Raw genomic sequence first — 20,588 nt, 5'->3', positions numbered from 1 at the left:
GGTTTTTTTTTTCTGTCATTTTGTTAAAATTAGCAATTTTAATATTAAAAATACTGCTTTTTAATATTGAAAATAAAAGCATTTAATACAACCACACCTGCTTTATCCCTGGCAGAAAAGGGGGCATCACACGTGAGCTCACGGTGGAGGAGATCCACTTTCCCAGGCCCCTGGGGGCACTGGTCAGGGTTACTCCTGTTGCTGCTGCTGGGGGCTACGGCACTGGGGGCAGGTGGTGGACAGACAGGCCCTTCCTTTCTCTCCCTCCGCAGAGCCTGTGGTGGCCACCAGGGCACGCAGGCAGCTGCCCTAGGTCAGGGCCTGGCGGAAGGTGCTCCAGGCGTGGAAGCAGCGGGTGAAGGCGTGCTGCTCGTTGCCCTTGCGCACCAGGCGCAGGCGGCGGGGACGCTCGTGCTCCTTGGAGCGCATGTGCTGGATGTACACCTGGTGGGCGGGACGGGTGAGTGCGTGCCTGCAGCCTCGGCCCCTCCCCCCAGGCCCAGCCTTGGCCCCCTCCCCCGCTCACCTGGCAGGCCTTCAGACTCAGCTTGATCTCCACCTGGCTTGTCTGGGTCCCCACCCACATGTAGACCTGTGGGGACAGCGGGGGAGGTAGTCACCCGGCCTCGGAATTCCCATCTAGGGACGGCAGGGCTCCCCGAACGGGCAGGGTTGGTGGGCTCTCACCTCTTGGCCATTGTCTAAGAGCATGATGTCATCATCTGCCAAGTCGTCTTGGCAAAAGTCAGAGCACTTCTCGGTCACTGCGAAGTAGCCCTTCTCGTTGGAGCACCTGGGGGTCAAGGGTCATGGGGAGGCTGAGGGTCGCAGCAGCGGGGCCAGGACTGAGGGGGACACGGGGGGCGGGGGCGGGGCCAGCCTCACCGGAAGAGCCGCGTGTGCTTCATGTACTCGGCGTCGTCGTCATAGGGCTTCCGTGCCCCGATGCCCACCCAGAAGAAGTTCTCGGGCTCCTCGCCCTCGTTGATGACCTGGGGGAAAGGTCGGTCAGCTCGGGGCCGGCTGCCCTCGCCCAGCCACCCGCGTGCGTCACCCACCCTGCTCACCTGCTTGCTGTAGGCGGCCTCAAACATGCTATTCAGGATGTCCTCTGCCAGCTTGGCCTCATCGGGGTCTGACGCCCGGCCCACCCACGCGTACACGATGCCCTGGTTGTCCTCGCTCTCGAAGGGAACCTGGGTGTGCGGAGGCTCGGGTCACGCCCTGCCTGCACCCCCGCCCTGCCCCGCTCCCGGCCGCGCCAGGCCTCACCTTGAGGATGAAGCAGAACTCGGAATTGAGGAGGCCGGAGTCGGTGCTGATCTGGATGCACCTGGGGGAGGGGGGTGGTCAGCAAGGAGCCCAGGCAGGACACAGCCCACTGGCCTCCCGCGCCCGCTCCCCGCAGACAGGCACCGGGTGCAGAGGGCGCTGCCGTTGGTGCGGATCTGGTACAGGCTCGGTTGCAGGGCTCCCTGGGCCGCCTTCCTCTTGCCCCGGTGGATGATAAACTTTCTCTTGAAATGGGACAGAAACTTGGGGTTCTCTTGCTGCTGTGTCATGCGCACCACCTGGGGGCACGGAAGCCGTCAGGGGCAGCTCCTCGGTGGGGCAAGCCTCCCCTGGGTGAGTCCCAGGGACACCCCCTCCCCGGGTTCTGGGGGTGTGGCTGGCACACCTCCAGCTTGCCGGGGAAGAGGCTCTCAAACTTCTTCTGCAGGCTGAAGGTGAAGGTCAGCCAGCCCATGCTGGACGCCTGGCGGCCCTGCCAGAAGTACACGACGCACTGGAAGTCCTCCTCGGGCTGCTTCTCCGCCTCGGCCGCCACCTGCTCTCCCTCCTGGCCCTCCGCCCCCGCCTTCGCCTTCGCGGTCGCCGCCTCCTCCTCCTCCTCCTCGTACTCCACGGGGACCCAGTACCTGCGGGGTCAGAGGGTGGTGGGCAGGGCCGAGCCCCCGGCACCGGGGGGCGGGTGGGGCGAGGGGCGCGGGGGAGGCACCTGCAGAGGAAGACGTAGCAGTCCTGCGTGTAGAAGTGGCCAAACTCCTCCTCGGGCAGCCGTGCGAACTTCTTCCCCTCGAGCACGAAGCCCTCCATGCCGTCCAGGTCCTCGTTCCACTCCTCCATCAGCTGCTCCGCCTGCGTGCGACCCCAGCCGTCACGGGCCTCGTGGCCCTGCCCGGCCCTGCCCCACCCGCCCTGCGCCCCAGCCCCGGGCCCACCTCCGCCAGAGGCATGCGCGGCTGCCGCGGCAGGAAGAGCGAGGTGAGGTCGGCCTTCATCTGATCTTTCTTCTCGGCGTCACGCTTCACCTTCCCCGCGAGCCCCGGGCCCTGCAGCACGGCCTCTGCGTTGCGCGTGTAGTCTACGGTCAACACATCGTCCCAGTTCTTGAACTTGGCCTTGAACACCTGAGAAGGCACAGGTGGAGTAGGAGGCGGAGCCTGGGGAAGCAGGGCGGGGCCTAGGAATCGGGAGAGGTGTGGCCTAGCAACCTAGGGGGCAGGGCTCGGGCAGAGGGGGCGGGGCTCGGGCAGAGGGTCCGGGAAGCTGTGGAGCTTGGTAACCAACCGGTCCACAGAGGGTCAGGGCAAGAACGCGCCCGCAGGATCTCGGGGAGGAGGCCTCCGGGGGCGCCACATCGCGCACCTGCGCCTCTGTGCCCTCCAGGCTGCGGCTGACCGTGGCGTGGCGCGGCCGGTGCAGCATCCCACACAGCTCCTGGCCCAGCTTGAGGGCGGCAGCGCGTACCAGGCGCGGAGACTTGCGGCCGAGCCAGATGAACACGTCGGACCAACAGTCCAGGATGTACACGCAGCGCGTGTCCAGCAGGCTCTGCAGCTGCGGGGCCCCGGGGGCTGGAGGTCAAGACCAGGGCCACCAGCAAGAAGGGGTCCAGCCCCCACGCCCTCCTCCCTGTGCGCCTCACCAGCCGCATCCCAGGCATCAGTTCCACCTTGGGCCGCAGCTTATGTTCCACAGAGAGCTTGTAGTTGATCTGCGGCAGCTCCAGGTAGCCCAGGCCCAGGCCCACCTGGCAGGAGCAAGAGGTGGTCTTAACCAGGCTGGGTCTGGGGAACACGAGCCCCGGCCACAGCAGCCCCTGCTTCAGGCTGGCCCCTGCACTCAGGTCCACAGCCTGCTCCTCTCCAGGCCAGCTTCCTCCCTCCACCCCAAGATGCTTTCTAGAAAATCCTATCAGTGGAAGAAAGGCTGGTAGATGGTGCCTTCCCTACCCGCCCTCTCCAGGTCCTTTGGGGTTCTCTAACCTGTCCTCTTCCCGCCCACAACACGCCCACCTTCCTGTCACCTACAGCACGAAGGCCAGGTCCCCAGGCCTGGCACCCATGTGCTTCTTGGCCTCCCTCTCCAGCCCCGCCTTCCCGGAAGCACAGAGCCCAACACCAGTGCCCCGGCCCCACTCAGAGCCAGCCTCAGACCCATGCTGAGCTACTACTCCTTGCCCAGAAGGTGGCACCCTCTCCCCACTGAGGTCCCGAAGGAGACCGCAGCCGCCGCCTGACCACCAGTGAAGTCAGGCCAGCCCCGCACCCCCGGCTCACCTTATACAGCTTGGGCTGGGGTGGCGAGAAGTCATCGGGCACGTGCTTCTTGATCTCAGAGGGCTCCCCGCCCAGCACCTCCCAGAACTCTGGGGGCTCCTGGCCTTGTACCAGCAGCGAGATCTCCGCCTTCCCTTTTCGTTCATTCTTGTTAATTTTCTCTGCAAAGAGCCTGAGAGCGGGTGCAAAGCCTTAGTGATAAAGCCCACGCCTCCTCCTTGGGTGACAGTTTTCCTTTGCACAGAACACCCCAGCACGTCTGGGCAGGTCACAGCCCTCTTACCTGGCCTTGGTGGTGCTGCTCAGCGTGGCCTGGGCCCCCCGCCACACGTAGATGTCCAACCCTTGGTCCAGCAGGAAAACAAACCTGGACAGGAGGGGTGGGAGGGGCTGCCACTGGCCACGGGCAACGACTGCCCCCATACCTCCGACCCCACCCCAAATCCCTGCTTGCTGGACCTCCTGCCAAGCTCTGCGGGACAAGGGCTGGAAGGCCTGTCTAGAGCCCAGCCCTGCCCCCCACTGGTGGAGAGAAGGTTCGGGGTGAAGCACCCCACCTCACGTCATGGGGCTCACCTTGGGTCCAGGGAGGCCCCCTTAAGAGGCACGGGCTCCAGCTTGAGGTTCTTTTTTCCATACACACGGTACATCCTGTGGGCCAGAGCAAGAGTGGCTTGGCGGGGGCACCAAGGGGCAGATTTACCCCAGTACCCTCCCCCCATCCTCCCCAGCTGAGCCCAGGTCAGTGCCGCCTGCACACCCCTCACCTGGTTACGTAGTGTGTGTCCTCCACGGTGTAGAAACCGCTGGCCGTCCCACCCTCGACGTAGGAGATGTCGTTGTCAAACACCTGCGTGCGGGGCGTGTGGGCTTTCACCGAGCTGTCCCCCCACCCCTGCCCAACGCCACCTGTCAGGAGGGGCGGACTTGCGTGCAGCAGAGTCAGAGGCTGCCAATCCACGATGATGTTAAAAATACAAGATCTGTGTCTACAGACGTAAACACACACGGGGTGGTACGATGTACATAACTGTGAACGCATTTGCTCGTGTCCGAACACAGCATGTTTAGACACGCGTGTATCAGGGAACAGGACCGGGCAGGTTTATGGAAGAAGGCAAACTTAGGTGGAAGTGCCCAAAATCTCGTCTCGTGTAGGTACCTACATGTAACCAGCTGGCGGGTAGGCCGGCGCCTCTCACTAACCCAGCTCACTGGACTCTGGCCCTGCCCCTGGCCCCGCCTCCTTGGTGGCCGGCCGGTGGGCCACCCTCTAGCAGCTCCCCATCTCTCCTAGTCTCCTACACCGCCACCAACCCAGTTTCCAGCTCCCAAACTAGCCTGGTCTCCTTATCCTCACCTGAGCCAGGACTCGCCTCACCTCACTTCCCTGACCTCACCCCATCCATCCCTGCTGTCTGCCATAGGTCCGCGGGGCTCAGCACCTGATACAGTTCAGTCAGCCCCGCCCACCGGCCCTTGGCTCCGGCCCCGCCCCTCCGCACCTGCAGGAATTCGTCGCTCTCTTCGCCCATCTCCTCGCGCACGGTGCGGCACTCGGCGCCCAGGTAGTTGCGCAGGTTGACGGCGTGGATGGCAGAGCACGCCTTCTTGTCGAGTGTGGCCTCCCCGCCGATCCAGTAGTAGATCTCCCAGTTCAGAGACCCGCTGTCATCCAGAAAGGTCTGGAGGCCGGGGCAGTGGCCGGGTCAGCCCCCGCCAGGCTTCTGCTGGGCGGCCTCCCGGGCCGAGCCCTCGCCGCCCACCCTCCCCCGGAACACGGCTGGGAGCGGGCGGTTCTGAGCCGTCCAGGTCGGGCCTCACAGCCCCCTGCCCCGCACCTTGAGCACAATGTAGCAGTCGGCCTCATAGAACCTGCCGTGGAAGGCTTCCCCCACCAGCACAGGCACGAAGTTCTCCATCTGCCAGATGGTCAGGCCAGGAAGCTGGCCCACGTCCTCCGTGAAGAACTCGGAATAGTCGAGGCGCGGCTTCTCCAGGCCCTGGTCCCAGCGCCGCACCTTGCCCCCGGGCGCTCCAGAGTCCACACTCTCCTGGGATCACAAGGCTGGCTTGACTCTGGGCAGCCGCTCGCGCTGGTCGGCCTGCGACCCAGCTCAGGACCCCTCTCCCGCTGGGCCCGGGTTGCACTGCTGAGCAGAGCCTGAGCCCCGGCCCGGCTTACCTCCTGCTTCTTGTTCTTCTCCTGGGCCACGTCCGACATGCCCTTCAGCACCTGCTTGGCCTGGTCATCCTGGGCCGAGTCCTTGCGCCTCCGCAGCCGCATCTTGCGAGCCAGGGGGTCCTTGGGCCCACTCCCTGCTGAGGGGAGGGGTACACAGCTGACCCGGCTGCCCCCCACTCCGCCTGGGGCGTCCAGCCAACCAGGGGCCAACCCCATGCCCCGCATCCAGAGAGCGCGTCCCACCCAATTTACAGATGGGTAAGCTGAGGCCCAGAGAGGAGCCCCCACTGCCAGGCCAGACCTTCCCCTGCTCACCAGCCACCGCCGCGGCCACCGTGGCAGGGGAGGCTCCCGCCAGCCGCAGCTGGTTTTGCAGCGAGAAGTCAATGTTGTACCACTCGGTGGTGCGGTCAGCAGGCTTGGGGGGCATGACGAGGCTGGGGTTCTCCCGCACGTCCAGGACCTGCCTCGTGGGGCGAGCGGAGCCGGCGCTGAGCCCGAGTTCTACCTCCCGGCCACCCCAGACCCCTGCTCTTTGCGACCTCTGGGGCCAAAGGGCCCAGGTTCTCATCCTGCAGCCACCCTCGTGGGCTTGGGCTTTCCCGTCTGTCAAGTGTGACCTCGCAGACTGGCTGGTTATGAGGCTTAAGCAATGCTGTCGAGCGTGATGTGGCCACAGGACGTGGGTCACCCCCTCCTCACCCTGCCACCAGCCACCCCTCCAGGAGCCCTTTGCTCGGTCTTCTCTGGGGGTCTGTCCGCACCTCTCCTGTTCCTCCCTCCCCCCAGTACCAGCCGCCTGCCCAACCTCGATCTCTGTCAGGAAGTGGACGGCCTCCGGGAGGGTCACCAGGCGATTCTTGTTCAGGACCAGCTTCCTCAGCTTTGTGCACCTGTGACGACATAGCTGGGCCTCAGGGGGGTGACAGACGGGGAGCCGGGGGCCTTCCAGTCCCGGGTTGGGGAGGCAAGTAGGGCCAGAGAGACTAAGCAGCCCAGCCAGTTGGGAAACCAGCCAATTTGAAGGTGCCGGGAAAGACGGGAGGGGCCGGGGTCTCCTCACGGCTAAGTGACCGGGAGGGTCTTTCTGCGGCTTCTACAGGGCAGCACCTTCCAAAGGGGCCTTCCGAGGACTAAAGACCCCTGGGTGCGAACAAGAGCGCATCAAAAAACACGTTCTGCCCTCGAATTAACCCGGAAGCTGCCGAGGGTCCTCTGTCCTCAGTGCCGGGGACCATGCTGGTGGACGCTGTGACCTCTAGGAGGGGGAGGGGACGGAAGCAGCACTGTGCCCCAAATGCAGGTGGCAGCGGAGCCCTTCTGGCCTCACCCCCATCGGCACCCCCCCGGACACTGCTCTGGGGACGTCACCCGCAGAGCCAACCCCAGCCCTCCCGCCTTCTACGCGGCACGGAGACCGCGGGGGCAGGGTGGCGGGGCCGCGCTGGGATTCCTGGGCTTTCCGCGCCGTGCTCCTTCGCCCGGCCTCGGCCCGGCACCTGCAGAGACTCTCGGGGATCAGCTCCAGGTTGTTGTTGGCGGCCATGAACTCTTCCAGGCTGGACAGCTTGCCGATGCCCGAGGGCAGCCCGTCGAAGTCCAGCTTGTTGGAGCTCAGGTACAGCCTCTTGAGCTTGGTCAGCTTGCAGATGGCCGACTAGAGGCGGCACGGGCAGGGGCAGGTCAGGGGCGGGCACAGGGTGGCCTGCAGCCTCCCCGCCCTCCCTGGGCCCCAACGCACGGGCAGTGAGGTCAGCTGGTTGCGGGACAGGTTCAAGGTCTCCACGTGCACCCACTGGTCGATGCAGAGGGACAACTCCGAGATCTGGTTGCTGCTGAGATTCAGGCGCCGCAGGCTGGGGAGGGTGTACAGGCACTCGGGCACCCGCGTCAGGTCGTTGCAGGACAGGTCCACATCTGGGCGTGGGGTGGGCGCATCAGCCGGGGCCCCTGCGGTGGGCTCCAGGGGCGGCGGGCCTGTGTGAACCCCGGCTCCCCCTCCCGGCTCTGTGGCCTCAGGTACAAGACTTAACCTCCTGGTTTCTCAGAGCAGGGGGTCTATGCACAAAGCCTGCTCGTAACCTGGTGTTACTCCCAGTCGTCACGGTGACAACGGGAGGAGATGTGACAGAACCACACCCCCTTCCCCCGAGAGGTGCTCACTGAAGCAGGGTACCATCCCCTCCTCTGTGAGGAAGCGAGGGGCTGAGGGGTCCCCAAGGACTGCCAACCTGCGAGGTGGCTCAGGCCCTCCAGGCTGGTGGGCAGGTTGCCCTGGGTGCGCTGTGTGTTCCTCAGGTGCAAGGTCTGCAGGGCCGTCATGGCCGGGAGCTGCCTGCGGGGAGACATGGTGTTCAGGCCGGGGGCCGGGGCCGAGCGGGCCCACAGCACGAGGCTGATGGTGGCGGAGACGCGACACCCAGCAAGGCCGGGGCCCCGGCGGGGAGGGCCAGGCGGGTGCCCACCGGAGCTGGGCGTGCAGCAGCGGGTTCCCGTTGAGCACGAGCGTCTGCAGGTGCACGAGGCGGCGCATCTGGGGGGGCAGGCTCTCCAGGCGGTTCTCGCTGAGGTCCAGGTACAGCAGGTCGGTGAGGTTGATGAAGAGCTGGTTGGGGATGGTGTCGATGCTGCGGGTGGAGGGCTGCCGGGTCAGGGCCGCACTCCCACCTCCGGGACCAGCCCCCGGGCCACCCAGCCCGCCCTCTAGGCACCTGTTGTGGCTGAGATTCAGCACCAGCATGTTCTTGGCGTTCTCCAGCTCCCGAGGGCACTCCGTCAGCTGGTTGCAGCTCAAGTCCTGGGTAGAGGGGCGAGGCCGGGTCAGGGGCGTCAGGGCTGGTGCCACCCTGCCAGGCTTCCGCCAGGCTCGAGGGTCACGACAGGCACTGAGAGGGGAGCAGAGGAGGGGGCTTCAGGGCAGAGTGAGACAGTGGGACCCTGGGAGGAAGGGGGCCTAGGTTAGGGATCCGACTCCATAAGCGACCTTGGGCAAGGCACTGCCCCCTGTAAGTCTCAGGTGTCTGTGTCTGTAAAACAGGATCACCATGGCCCCAGGGTCCAGCGTAGTGGGTGGGCACTGAATGGTGGGGCTGGCACAAGGGCCAGGTGGCAGATAACCACTGACCAGAACCGAGAGATCATCCAGCTTGAAAATATCGTCGGGGACTCCGGAATTCTTCAGGCTGTTGGCTCGAGCCACGATGGCCTGGGGATACACCATGAGAGTCCGTGACTCCTAGCTTCCACCCCCCAGGAGAAACAGGGATCGGGGGGGGGACACCACCTCCGGAAGTCCACCAAGGCCAGGCCTGAGTGCTCTCCCACTCTGGCTTTTACTCATAATCCCTCTACTTGGCAAGCCTTTTCTAGACTACCAATGAGCTCCTATTTATACCTCAAAGCCCAACTCAAATGTGCCCCAGAGCCCAGCACACGGAATCTCAGGGAACCTTTCCTGATGGAATAATCCCTCTTCCTCCCAACCCCAAAGGGCAAGACAGGGATAGAGCTCTGAGTCAGAGCTTCTAGTACAGAAGAAGGTTGAACCAAAGACAGGTCAGAGCGTAGACTCAAAGCAAGTCCGTTTCCTCTCTCCTTAGGGCTGAAACTTGCTCACGCTTCCAAAGTGCAGGAAGTTAGTGCAGGAGGGCTGAGGGGGAGGGGACAGGCCAAGTGATGGCACCATGACTGCAAGCGACCAAAACACTAACAAGAGCCCCCGCTGCTGCCCCTCAGCCCCGGCGTCCGTGTGGTGCCACCGTGTTGCTTCACGGCAGTCACTGCTGGACCATCGCGGAAAGTGGAAGGAACTCGTCCAAGGCCATGCAGCCGGGAAGTGGCAGAGCTCAGATTTAAACTCGAGTCCGGAGGCTGTGCCCTTAACATCTCAGAGCTCTGACCTTGGATGGGAATGACCCTCGCTGAGGGCTGCCGGTCTGGGGGCCCTGAGGGTCTGGGACGGGGGCTCTATGGAGAGCAGAGGCGCAAGTGAACAGCCCCAACCACCTCCCCTCCTGGCTGAGCCCCGCCCTTCCCCGGCTCTACCACTGCCGGCTGTGTGACCTGCCTCCGTGGCCAAGTGTCCTCATCTGTGAACTTGGTGGAGGTGAAGATCACATAAAAAGCCCTTGTGAAACAGTTGGAACAGCGCTCAGCTGGTAACAGCTGCTATAGTACTTGTTGTTCAAACTGGGTGGGGTCTGGGGGTTTTTAGCGCTTCCCTCACAGTTACTCGACACACGGCATTACTGCACGCTCTCTCCCCCAGCGTGCGGGTACAGAGAGGTGCTGGCCCGGCCCTCAGGCCCCGGCCCGAGGTCTGCAGCCTCGGGCGGCACTCACCCGCAGCGACGGCAGGCTGGACAGCTCCCCGTGGAGCGTGGTCAGGTTGTTGTGACTCACCGACAGGTGCTCCTGGGCAGGGACGGGGAGAGGGGCTCAGCGGGGCGGTGGGGAGTCCACGGAGCCCCCATCTGCCACCACAACGCTGCCCCATCCAGGGGGCCCTCAGCCACACAGGCCAGTCCATTTCTGCAGCTTCCCCCCCTCACAGACCCAGACTCCTCTTGCACGCCCCCCGGGACGGGGTACTCACTCCCTCTCCACCGGCTCTGCTCTGGTCAACGTCCTCCTCTGCGCCGTCTGTGCTCTGCGCGGCTTCTCCCCACCTGGCCAGCCCACCCACAGGGACCCTCCCTGCCTGCCCAGAACCTCTTACCAGCTTCTGCAGGGCGGCCAACTCCTCCGGCAGGTAGCAGAGGCCGGTGCGGTTTAGCTTCAGCCATCGCAGACTAGTCATGGCCTTGACGTTCTCGGGGAAGTAGCCACCCTGAGGGGTATGTCGTGGTAAGGCTGGTCTGGGACACGGTACCCTTGTTCTACCGCCCTGTGGCCACCACTGCCCACGGAAGCCTTTGAGAGCAACAGTCACCTCTCATTGGCTGTGTGAACCTGGACAAATCACTCTGCCACTCTGTGCCTCAATTTCCTCGCCCATAGACTAGAACTAATAAAACCCCCGATGACAAAAGCGTCGTAAGGAACAACTAATGGTCAGGACGGCCGCGGATCTAGAACCTGTCTCTCTTGCTGTGTTCTCGGCCCCAGGAAAGCGTACTCCAGGTGACATCCGCACACCTAGCTGTGTGGCTACATCAGCTCAATGTCTCTGCCAGGCCCTGCCTGTGCTCCCACCCTGCCATCAGCATATGGCCGCTAGTGGCAAGGTCGACTCCTTGTGTGAGGCCCCAGCGCCCCACCCTGCACAGGCACAGCCTTATTCGTTAGTTCATTCACCCCTTCGTTCCCCATATTCAAACGCCCACCTCGGGACCCCCAGCCCTTGTGGCAGGGAACCTGGGGCAGCATGTGCCTTCAGCGCCCCTGGCTGCTGTCCCCTTCCCCCTCCGGGCACATTCCCAGCAGGTGACTCAGACTCTCCCAGTTTAGAGAGGACACAGGGGGACCCCAGCTGAGCATGGTGGGGATGGGAGCAAAGAAAAGTGGCCACCTGTGCCTGGGGTCAAGTGTGCACACGTGGGTTAAACGCAGGAAGGCGGCCTGTCTTCTCGGCCCTGGCCCAACCCCCGACCCCAGCCACAGGCGGGGCCTCCGGACGCTGCGCTGCGGACCCAGGCTCACGCTACACTGCCCCCAGCCTGAGCCTGCCCACACCCCACCCTGCAGCCGGGATCGCCCTCCAGGAGCCAGGCCAACTCTCAGGGCCTCGTCTCTGGTCGCCAGCCCTAACCCTGCCAGTCTCATTCTCGGGCCTCCAGAACCACTGTGCGTGCCCCCCAGTTCCCCCACTGGCTGGAGGGCTGGGCTCGTGTTCCTCGTGGCTCGGGTCAATCAGTCCAGCAGCTGCTCAGACAACTGCCACCCAGGCCCTCGCCCAGCTGCTCGACACCACCCTCTCCACAGCAACTAATCCCTGCCTCCAGAGGGCTAATTTTAAGCCCCTTCACCGGACGAGAAAGCGAGGCTCGAGGAGGGGAAGTGACTTGCCCAAGCCCACACAGGATGGGGGTGGCAGGCGGGGGCAGGGCACAGCCGGCGGCGCGGCCGTGAGTCAGGGCCCGGCTTCGGCGTGTGATGTCACAGGGGAGGGGAGGGAGGCCTGGGGAGGCGGGACCAAGAGCTCCGACCTGGGCCACCGGCCGGCCGGGCGGGGCCAGGCGCCAGGAAGGGGCCCGGTGGGGGTTCCCCGCGCACCCCGACGCGGCTCCGAGACCCCGCGTGCGCCCGCCCGGCCTGCCCTGGGTCTCCTTCGCGGGCGCCGGACGGAGACCTGGGGGGCTCGGTTCGGGGCGGGGCCCGGGCGAGCCCGTCCGCTGTCCCGGGCGTGCAGGAAGCGGATGGGCGGGTTGGGGGGCCCGTCCGCCGTCCCGAGGCTCACCTTGAAGTCGTTGCCGCTGAGATCTACGCCGCGCACGAACGGCAACACCCCAGTGGCCTCCATGGCGGCGCTCAGCTGCTGGGAGCGGGGAGCGGGCTGCCCGCGGGGCGGGGCGGGGCGCACGGGGCGGGGAGTGCGGAGCCGGCGGGGCGGGGAGCGCGCCGGCCCCACCCCTCAGCCCGCGGCTGCCCCGCCCGCAGTTCCGGACGCGCCCGGGGCCGGCCCGGGGCCGACCCGGGGCCGGCCCGGGGCCGGCCCGGGGCCGGCCCGGGGCCGGCCCGGGGCCTCGAAGAGCACGGCGCGCCTGTGCCCCGCAGGGCCTTCTCGGCCCGCGGCTCTGTCCCCTTAGCTGGCCGGCGCCCAGGACCCCGGTGGTTCGGGCCCAGGCTCGGGCGCGCGGGGGAAGCGGCAACAGGACACCCGGGTCCCCTCGTTCCGAGCCTCGGGCCTCCTTCCGGGAGACGCTCGCTTGGGGGCAGCGCCCGCGCTCCTCGGCGTCCCCGCTCGGAGGCGACCCCCGGGTGCGCGGTTACGTGCCCGCTCGCCCCCCGAGGGAGGCGTCCCCGGGCCGGCACATGGCGGCCCCAGTAGGTGACACGGACGGTGTTCCCTTCACGGGAGAGGCGGCTGCAGACCACACTGACCAAGGGCCCCGCTGGGTGCGTGCCCGGCCCGGAAAAGGCTCGCGTCTCCACTGGCAGTCACCGGGAGCGCTGCCCTGCTTCTTTAAGACGGAGCGCGCCGGGGAGCCCCGCCCCGAGGAGCGCGCGGCCGCCATTGGCCGAGGCGGCCTCAGGGTGGCACGTGGGCGCTGGCGTCGAGTGCCCCGATTGGAGCCGAGGCCTGCCCGTCTGCGAGCGCCGGGCCCTCGGCCGACCGCGGCCTCGGCGTTCGGCTCCTGGGTCCTCTACGTTCCATTCCCAGGCGGCCCCGTGGCGCGGCCCGAGCGGCCCCCTGCGTCCCCCGGCCGGGGCGCCGAAGCAGCGACGCAGGTACGGCCGGGGCACGGGGTGCGGCCTCCGCCAGCCGCGCGGTCCCTGCCAGGAAAGGGGGCACCGGGGAAGAGCCGGGGCCGGGCAGAGGTCGGGTCGCGTCCTGGGTCCGTCCCGGGTCCATCCCGGCGTTCCCAGGGCCTCGGTGACCCTCGCGGCCGGGGCTTGGAGGAGGGGAGGGAGGGGAGGCCCCGCCTCGCCCTCTCCCCTTCCTGGTTGGGGTCTGCGCGACCCAGCTCAGGCAGGCAGGGTCTTTGAGCGCTTTACAGCTTGGAGGCGGGTGGCAGTACTGATCCGCGACGAGGGAGCCGCCGCGGGCCCACGCTGGGTCACCCCCTGGCCTTTTTGCCTATTTTTAGCTTGAGAGAGGGGTGGGGGTGTGGGGGGGGTGCGGGGCTGCCGGCCCCACCTGGCAACGGAGCCCGGGCACCCGCCGCGAGCAGGGCGGTAGAAGTCCTTGGGGTTGACTTGGTTCTGAGCTCAGGGTCATCTGCTCGGGCGTTCTCAGCGAGACAGTCCTGCCTGGCCATCTGACTGGTCCCCTGGGCTTGTCCCCTGGTCACACCTCCTCAGTGCTCCGGACCTGAGGGCAGGTTCCCTGTAACAGTCTGGAGCTGGGGCTTAGCACACTGGCCTGGCGGAGATATCTGCCTTCCCAGCCCCACACTCTGGGGTTTCTCACGTTGGACCTTTCCTCATCGCACCTGCTCCATCTTACAGATGAGCAAACCTCATCTGGGGCATTCCGGCCCTCAGCTTACCTCTGTTGCCTGGGCTCCCAGCAGCTGAGGTCGGCTTCCCACCCACCATTGTCCTAAGCCCGAGAGGCGAGAGGCCCCTGTCCAGGGCACTGGGCCAGCCCTGTTTGTGGTCTTTAGAGTTACCTTGCTGCAGCGGGGCCTTCAACATTGTCTGGCACGTACCTGTTGACAGGAAGCTTCTGCCCCCAGGGCAGCCTGGGCCATCTCACTTGTCTTGTTCTCTGACCTGGTAGCCTTGTCTCTGAGGGCTGCTTTGCTGAGATTTGGGGGGCAGCTGGCCCCCTGAGCTTCACGGAGGTCCCCCCAAAGGCCTGAGTGGCTGTCCGGGGCAGGCTGCGTGGGACCTCAAGCCGTGGTCTTCTCTGGGCCTTGGTTTCCTCCTGCAGTGCCAGCCTGGTTAGGAACCAGGATGAGGCCGCTCCTAGGACCTGGCCATAGCGGTGGGCAAGAGTCCAGAGGTTTTGCAGTTGTGGGTCTGAGTCCCCAACACTCACTGTGTGGGTCAGCAGCCCATTTCCTGGTAGAATAGGGGCGGTGTCGATAAGATCCCCCTCATGGTCTTTGGCGACGTCGGGGGGCCAGGAGGGTGGGATGGGGGAGATGGTCCCTCCCCTCTGACCTGCCGTGGGCCTTGAGTCCTTTCTCCGTGAGCCCTCCTGTCTGGGGGGGGGGGGTGTTGTTTGCAGCTGCCAATCTCCTCCCAAGAAACTCTGCAAGTGGCCCCTTTCTCCTCAGAAATTCTCAGGAAGCCCCCTCGTGGGCTCTACTCAGCGATCCCAGCGTGATGGCAGCCAGAGCACCTGCCCTGCTGCCAGGCCGGCCCCCTCGCTGACCAGTCCCTGCACCCTGGCTCTCTCACAGGCAGGCTGACCATGGCGGAGTTCTCCCAGAATCGGGGCAAGCGGCGTGACGGCGAGGTGCTGGGCGGTGCCGTGGACTTCCTTCTGGCCAATGCCCGCCTGGTGCTGGGGGTGGGCGGAGCTGCTGTGCTGGGCATTGCCACCCTGGCTGTGAAGCGGGTAAGGCCGGGCTGGCCCGGTGACCCCGGGGCTCCCAGAGCGGGGCGGCGATGGTGGGACTGCCCGAGGCCGCACCTGCCTCTACCCCCCGAAGCCTGGCTTTGCCCTCGGCTCTGCCGTTCCTGCCCAGGCTTCAGCCGTCTCATCTGTCACTCTGCCTGCAGCTCATCGACAGGGCCACCAGCCCTCAGGACGAGGAGGACGCCAAGCGGGACTCCACGTGCCTGGAGGACAGCTGGCAGGAACTGGGCCTGCTCAAGGCCACACCACGCCTCCAGCCCCAGCCCCGGCCCGCAGCCCTCAGCCAGCCCGTGCCGCCCCCGGCCCCCTCACCCTCAGCCCCAGGTGAGTGGCACCCCTTCCTCTCTGACCTGGGTGGGTCCCCTTTTGGTGGTCACGTTCAGGAGACGCAGCCAGACCCTGCCCCTGACTGACCATGTGACCCATTCGGGTCCCTCTTCCCCCAGGGCCTTGGGCTCCCTGAGTGTTTAATGACATAATTGTCTGTCCTTTCCCCTCCTGGGTGGTGCCGAGGCTCCAGCCACCAGAAGACGTGGTCTGTGGGGGGTGGCACTGGAGCAAGGTGGCAGCGTTAGGACGGCGGGGCCCTCAGGTGGGGCCTGTTTCCCACCGTGCGTGAAGCCGTCTCAGCCTCAGGCCGTTGGACAAAGAGAAACTGTCATCAGGCGCTCGCTGTGCGTGAGGACCTGAGCTTGGTGCATTCTCAGGTGGTCACGTTACATCCCTCTGACACGGCCCCCCTCCCCTTCACTCTACAGAGGGGCCTGCAGACGCAGATCCCCCAACGTCGCCTCAGCTCTGCTCCCCGGCGCCGTCGATGTGCCTGACGTTCCAGGAGAAGCTGCTGGCGTTCGAGCGGGACCACGTTACCATGCCAGTTGCCCACGTGGCTCTGGCCAAGCAGCTGGCCGGCGACATTGCCCTGGAGCTGCAGGCCTACCTGCGGAACAAGTTCCCAGAACTGCCCTTCGGGGCGCTCGTGCCTGGCGGGCCGCTCTACGACGGGCTGCAGGCGGGGGCCGCCGACCCCGTGCGTCTCCTGGTGCCCCTGGCGCTGGAGCCTGGCCTGTGGAGCCTGGTGCCTGGTGTGGACACCGTAGCCCGGGACCCTCGCTGCTGGGCCGTGCGCAGGACTCAGCTGGAGTTCCACCCCCGCGGGAGCAGCCCCTGGGACCGCTTCCTGGTGGGCGGCTACCTCTCCTCCCGGGTCCTGCTGGGGCTGCTCCGCCAGGCCCTGACCGCCTCCGTCAACTGGCCGGCCATCGGCAGCCTCCTCGGGTGCCTGATCCGGCCGCGCGTGGCCTCGGAGGAACTGCTGCTCGAGGTGCAGCACGAGTGTCTGGACTTCCCCGTGGCCGTGCTCCTGGCCATCGCTGGCGCCCAGGCCGGAGGCCTCCTGCTGGCCTGGCCCCTGGAGGGGCTGGCCGGCAACTTCTGGCTGCAGGACTGGTACCCGGCGGAGGCCGCCCAGCTGCGGGCCCTGGATGAGCGCGACGCTGGGACCCGCCGGCGGCTGCTGCTGTTGCTGTGCGGCGTCTGCCGTGGCCACCCGGCACTGGGGCGGCTCGGCCGCGGCCCCCTGACCCAGGTGGTTCTGCACCTGGGTGAGCAGGAAGCGGACTGGGGTGAGGAGGCCCTGGGGGAGCGCTTCCTGCAGGCCCTGGAGTTGCTCATCGGCAGCCTGGAGCGGGCCAGCCTACCCTGCCACTTCAGCCGTGGCGTGAATCTCCTGGACGGCCTGCGGGAAGAGGACGTCGACAACATGGGCTGTGCGCTGTACTGGGGCCTGCGGGCCCCCGAGGGGCTGCTCTAGAGGCGCGGGCCCAGGTGGACGCCTCCCTCCAGGGCGTCGAGAGCACCTTGCCCTTGCTTTTACCCAGAACGGGTCAGTGCGAGCTTGGGCGGCCTGCACTCCCACTCACCCCTCGGCCTCAGGGCCGATCCCAGGGCCTCGGCCTGCGGTAGCCACGGTGAGTCCTGGGCAGGGGTAAGGTTGCCTCTGTCTTTCTGTCCCAAGGGTGAGTCATGCTTCCCTCGGGTGCAGGCACCTCCAGGCTGCTGGTGCTGGGCAATAGACACGGCGTTTGGTCCCCCAGGAGCCGAAGTCGCCTGGAACCCTCGGGACGCAGCTTTTGGCTGACTGATAGGCTGGTGTTTTCCATGCTGCGTGTCTGGTTTGCTCTCCAGCGTGGGCCAGCGGGGGCTCACCTGGGGGAAGGCGCTTCCCCTCCGGCTGGGGGCACTTTCTCTTCCGGCAGCAGGGGCCCTGGAAGAGCCCCTTCCTCGCGGGGGGAGCTGAGGTTCTGTGTGCTGCCCAGCTGGCCCGGAGCTGAGGGTGTCCCCTGGCTGCTGCGGGGCCCGGCCCCCACGGTGCTGGCATCAGCTGCGCTAGCTGACCCTGCGCTCTCCCTGAAGCTGGCTGGGGGGGGGGGGGTTGTCTGCCTCCCCTCCCAGGTGTCTCTCTCTGGTATCCTTCCTGCTGAAGCAAAGCTATGCCTCAAGAACTGTGAAGTAGAATAAAAGGAAAAATTCAAATGTCCGCGGGACTCATGTTGGGTTCTTACACGCAGCCACTTGAGGTTCTGTAAAGTTGACCAGCGGAGCTTGGGATCAGCCTGGAGGCGGTGGACTGAATTAGAAAAGTCGGTTACGTGGAGGGAGAATGTTACAAGATTCCCGGAGCGATGTCTTGCTTTATAACGGAAGCAGCTGGCTAGGGTTTTGTTTCTTCCCCAAAGCCTGCCGCCCGGAGCCCCCTGTGCTTTCCGAGACGGGCGCAGCCCTTTGGCCAGCACTGTCAGCGTGCAGAGAACTGTGGCCCCAGAAGTGGAGGGCAGGACCCCGCGTCGTACAGACTGGGAAGCAAGTGCGTCTCGGTGTCCCCATAGGAGCCGTGGCCGTGGCTAACTTCCTGTCACCACACACGGCAGACGAGGCGGGAGAGGAGGGCTTGGGGCCACGTGCGCTGGTGCTGAGGCCACCGCAGCTGTGCCAGGCCTGTGCTGCTTCTCCTTCCCATCCCGTGTGTGTCCCCCTTCCAACTGGGACTAGGGACAAGAAGTGGGGACAGGCTCGGAGGCCTCCCTTGGCCGAGGGCCAGCACAGGGGCCAGAGGAGGTGCTAGTGTGTACCTCTGGGTGCAGGGCCACGGGTGGCCTCTGCCTCGTGGGTGTTCACACAGGCTCGGTCTCCGCAGAGGGTCACGGGGCAGGAGACTGGCTTCCCCGAGGGCCGTTAGGTCACTTGATTCAGGAGCTTCCCGGCCTGAGTGCTCTCAGCGGTGAGCAGCTGTGATGGCAGTGGAGGGTCAGCAAGGGGGCAGGCTGGAGGCTGGGGCGCCCTTGGCCCCCTCCCCTATAAAACGGGGGTTCCAGAATACCTGCTTCACAGGCAGCGGCGGGAGCGTTAACCCAGCACAAAGCGAGGCACCCCCGACCCAGAGGTCCCGGACACGAGGTCCAGCCATCACCGGGCCCGAGCGCACCAGGACTCCGCTGCAGGCCTGTGTCCAACCAAGGTTGGGGGCCTTGGGCGCCGATGGGTGAAGGGCTGGCCAGGCGTGGCTAGGGAGCAGTCGGGACGCGAGCGGGGTCAAGGTCCCTCTCAGACAACCCGACCCCACTTAGGACAGTGCCCTCTGGCGGCCTCCTGCTTCAGGTACGTCTCGGTTTCCCCTCACACCGTGATTTCAGTAAGAAAAAGCCAGAATTAACTAAAGAGGAGAAACGAGGTGCTCGGGGCGACGTCCCCTGTCCAAGGCCAGCATCTAGCGCGCGGTCGTGCTGGGGCCCCCGCGGTGGCCGCTGCCCAGCTTCGCTCTCACCCCTTTAACGAGGGCGGTTCTGACTTGGAGTTGCAGACCCTTCGGCTGGACTGGGCAGTCCTCGTCCCTGGCTTTACCAAGTGACCCGAAGCCAGGAGCACGGCGGTGATTCCACCTGCCAGAGCGAACAGATGGCCGGTGCAGGTGGGAAGAGTAGCGCAAAAGGGCAGACAGACACTCACTGACCTACAGCTTCCCCATCTCCTCCACCCGTTACAAGGCAGCTCAGCAAGAGGTCATTCCGCGCACAAGACACCCCCTTTCTGGGTGAGCAGGAATGAGCAGGGCCCCCGGGACCGCTGCGGCCAGTCCATCAAGCGGGCACCACTCGTGCCCCCGGGCTGAGCCAGCCAGTGGTCTCAGGCCGCGCTCTAAGCAGAAAAGGCCCTGACGAAAGCCTGCGCAGGAGCATTCTCGCTGGGGGCTGCAGACGGCAGGCGAGGCGGGCGCACCGTGCTCAGGTCCCCAGAGGTCTTGCCAAACCTCCTGGCGGGGCTGCGGTCAGCGAGCCAAGCCGGAAAACCGCCCCCAGGCCCCGGGGGCCCTGACGGGCGGGGCGGGAGCTGGACGGGAGAGAAGCCCTCGGCCCTAATCCAGGGCCCCTGCCCCGCCTCTGTCCTGTCCCCTCCAAGACAGCGGCCTTCAGCCTGGTTTAAGTCACATGTGTCTGACGCATTGGCATTTTTTTGTTTTTTGACCACGCTGCGCGGCATGTGGGATCGCAGCTCCCGGACCAGGGATGGAACCCGCGCCCCCTGCGTTGGAAGCACGGAGTCTTAACCACTGGACCACCAGGGAAGTCCCTGCGTTTGCATTTTAAAGTACATTTTTCTTTTGTAATCAGAAAAAATAATCTTGTAAAAAACCCCAGTAACGTTACAGTTTGGTTGCACTTAGTTTACTGAGGACAGACGCTGAGGCTGTGGGGACAACACCCAAGGCCAGCATGGGGCACCCGGGACGCTGCTCTGGGTCCTCTTGGCACTGCCACCCATTTCCTGAGACAGCAGTTCAGCTCGCGGGGGCCTCAGGCTCACTCGCCTGTGTGACTTCACAGCGAACTTTCCAGGCTGGCCCCGCACCCCCGCCCAGCGCGAACGCTGCTGGTGTAGCAGGGACAGTGCACCCCTGCCCCCTGCGGAGCCGGCCCCTCCCACCGGCAGGCTGAACGCGGACGCGGCATAGGACCCCCACGTCTGCGGTCCTGGAGGGAAAGGCGGCTGATCCACCCCGAGGGCAGTGGGTCCTCCACCCAGCGTCCTGAGAGGCCTGAGTGGAAAACCCCCTCACGGCTTCCGTCACTGTAACCAGGACGACGGCAACCCTCACCCCCAGAGAGGCCACCAGGCTCGGCGAAGGCACAGCCCGGGGAGCACAGCAAGGGGTGGCCAGCAGGACCCCAGTCCCACCCGGCAGTTCTGGTCCTGGTGTGCACGGGAGCACCCTGCGGAGAGACTGAAATCCACAGATGCGTTCAGCATCCTTCAACTCAACAACAAAAGCACAGACACTTAAAAATGGGCAAAGGACTTGACAAGGCATTTCTGCAAAGATAACGTGAAAGGCCACGTGAGCACTGAAAGGATACTCGACTTCAGTGGTCATTAGGAAGATGCAAGTCAGAACCGTGAGACACCACCTCAGGCCCACGAGGATGGCCACAATTAAAAGAAAAAAAAAAGGGGCTTCCCTGGTGGCGCAGTGGTTAAGCATCTGCCTGCTAACGCAGGGGACACGGGTTCGAGCCCTGGTCCGGGAAGATCCCACATGCCGCGGAGCAACTAAGCCCGTGCGCCACAACTACTGAGCCTGCGCTCTAGAGCCCAC

General features: G+C 65.5%; 2 protein-coding genes across 4 annotated transcripts; one reads left to right on the top strand and one right to left on the bottom strand.

Annotated features, from left to right (window-relative positions):
• Window positions 1–57: 57 nt before the first annotated feature.
• FLII (FLII actin remodeling protein) lies at window positions 58–12,370 on the bottom strand. Of its 2 annotated transcripts, none has more exons than XM_082374171.1 (30): window positions 12,146–12,370; window positions 10,466–10,576; window positions 10,090–10,161; window positions 8,873–8,953; window positions 8,460–8,545; window positions 8,214–8,375; window positions 7,980–8,083; window positions 7,490–7,665; window positions 7,248–7,405; window positions 6,557–6,641; window positions 6,064–6,211; window positions 5,749–5,885; window positions 5,405–5,617; window positions 5,069–5,248; window positions 4,331–4,413; window positions 4,140–4,214; window positions 3,847–3,930; window positions 3,564–3,735; window positions 2,930–3,034; window positions 2,650–2,841; window positions 2,223–2,411; window positions 2,000–2,139; window positions 1,679–1,919; window positions 1,417–1,571; window positions 1,273–1,333; window positions 1,068–1,196; window positions 886–992; window positions 688–793; window positions 527–592; window positions 58–444 (listed from the first exon to the last, which is right to left on the bottom strand). In XM_082374171.1, exons 1-30 carry the CDS (start codon window positions 12,206–12,208, stop codon window positions 310–312), a joined length of 3,816 nt encoding a protein of 1,271 aa, XP_082230297.1. In that variant the 5' UTR covers window positions 12,209–12,370; the 3' UTR covers window positions 58–309. The 2 variants fall into 2 exon arrangements, with proteins under 2 accessions (XP_082230297.1, XP_082230298.1); XM_082374172.1 differs by having other exon boundaries at window positions 5,749–5,882.
• Window positions 12,371–12,881: 511 nt separating this feature from the next.
• Window positions 12,882–17,477, top strand: MIEF2 (mitochondrial elongation factor 2). 2 transcript variants are annotated; one of them, XM_082374122.1, is made up of 4 exons: window positions 12,882–13,137; window positions 14,760–14,917; window positions 15,082–15,262; window positions 15,697–17,477. In XM_082374122.1, the coding sequence occupies exons 2-4, from the start codon at window positions 14,771–14,773 to the stop codon at window positions 16,749–16,751; spliced, it is 1,383 nt and encodes a 460-aa protein (XP_082230248.1). In that variant the 5' UTR covers window positions 12,882–13,137; window positions 14,760–14,770; the 3' UTR covers window positions 16,752–17,477. The 2 variants fall into 2 exon arrangements, with proteins under 2 accessions (XP_082230248.1, XP_082230247.1); XM_082374121.1 differs by having other exon boundaries at window positions 13,007–13,137; window positions 14,634–14,917.
• Window positions 17,478–20,588: the final 3,111 nt, after the last annotated feature.

Source organism: Balaenoptera borealis (genome assembly GCF_965194805.1).
Source record: "Balaenoptera borealis genome assembly, chromosome: 20".
In the NCBI taxonomy this organism is placed as follows: Eukaryota; Metazoa; Chordata; class Mammalia; order Artiodactyla; family Balaenopteridae; genus Balaenoptera; species Balaenoptera borealis.
The sequence above is the reverse complement of the archived record's forward strand: the minus strand, read 5'-3'. Positions and strand labels throughout refer to the sequence as shown.

Bases quoted from the DNA above. Each gene is read 5' to 3' on its own strand.
- MIEF2 (XM_082374122.1), top strand. From the start codon at position 14,771: ATGGCGGAGTTCTCCCAGAATCGGGGCAAGCGGCGTGACGGCGAGGTG. The intron at 14,918-15,081 runs GTAAGGCCGGGC...CTCTGCCTGCAG, and splicing joins CCACCCTGGCTGTGAAGCGG to CTCATCGACAGGGCCACCAG. The intron at 15,263-15,696 runs GTGAGTGGCACC...TTCACTCTACAG, and splicing joins CCCCTCACCCTCAGCCCCAG to AGGGGCCTGCAGACGCAGAT.
- FLII (XM_082374171.1), bottom strand. From the start codon at position 12,208: ATGGAGGCCACTGGGGTGTTGCCGTTCGTGCGCGGCGTAGATCTCAGC. The intron at 5,249-5,404 runs GTGCGGGGCAGG...CCCGGCCTCCAG, and splicing joins ACTGCTACATTGTGCTCAAG to ACCTTTCTGGATGACAGCGG. The intron at 2,842-2,929 runs GTGAGGCGCACA...GGGGCCCCGCAG, and splicing joins TGATGCCTGGGATGCGGCTG to CTGCAGAGCCTGCTGGACAC.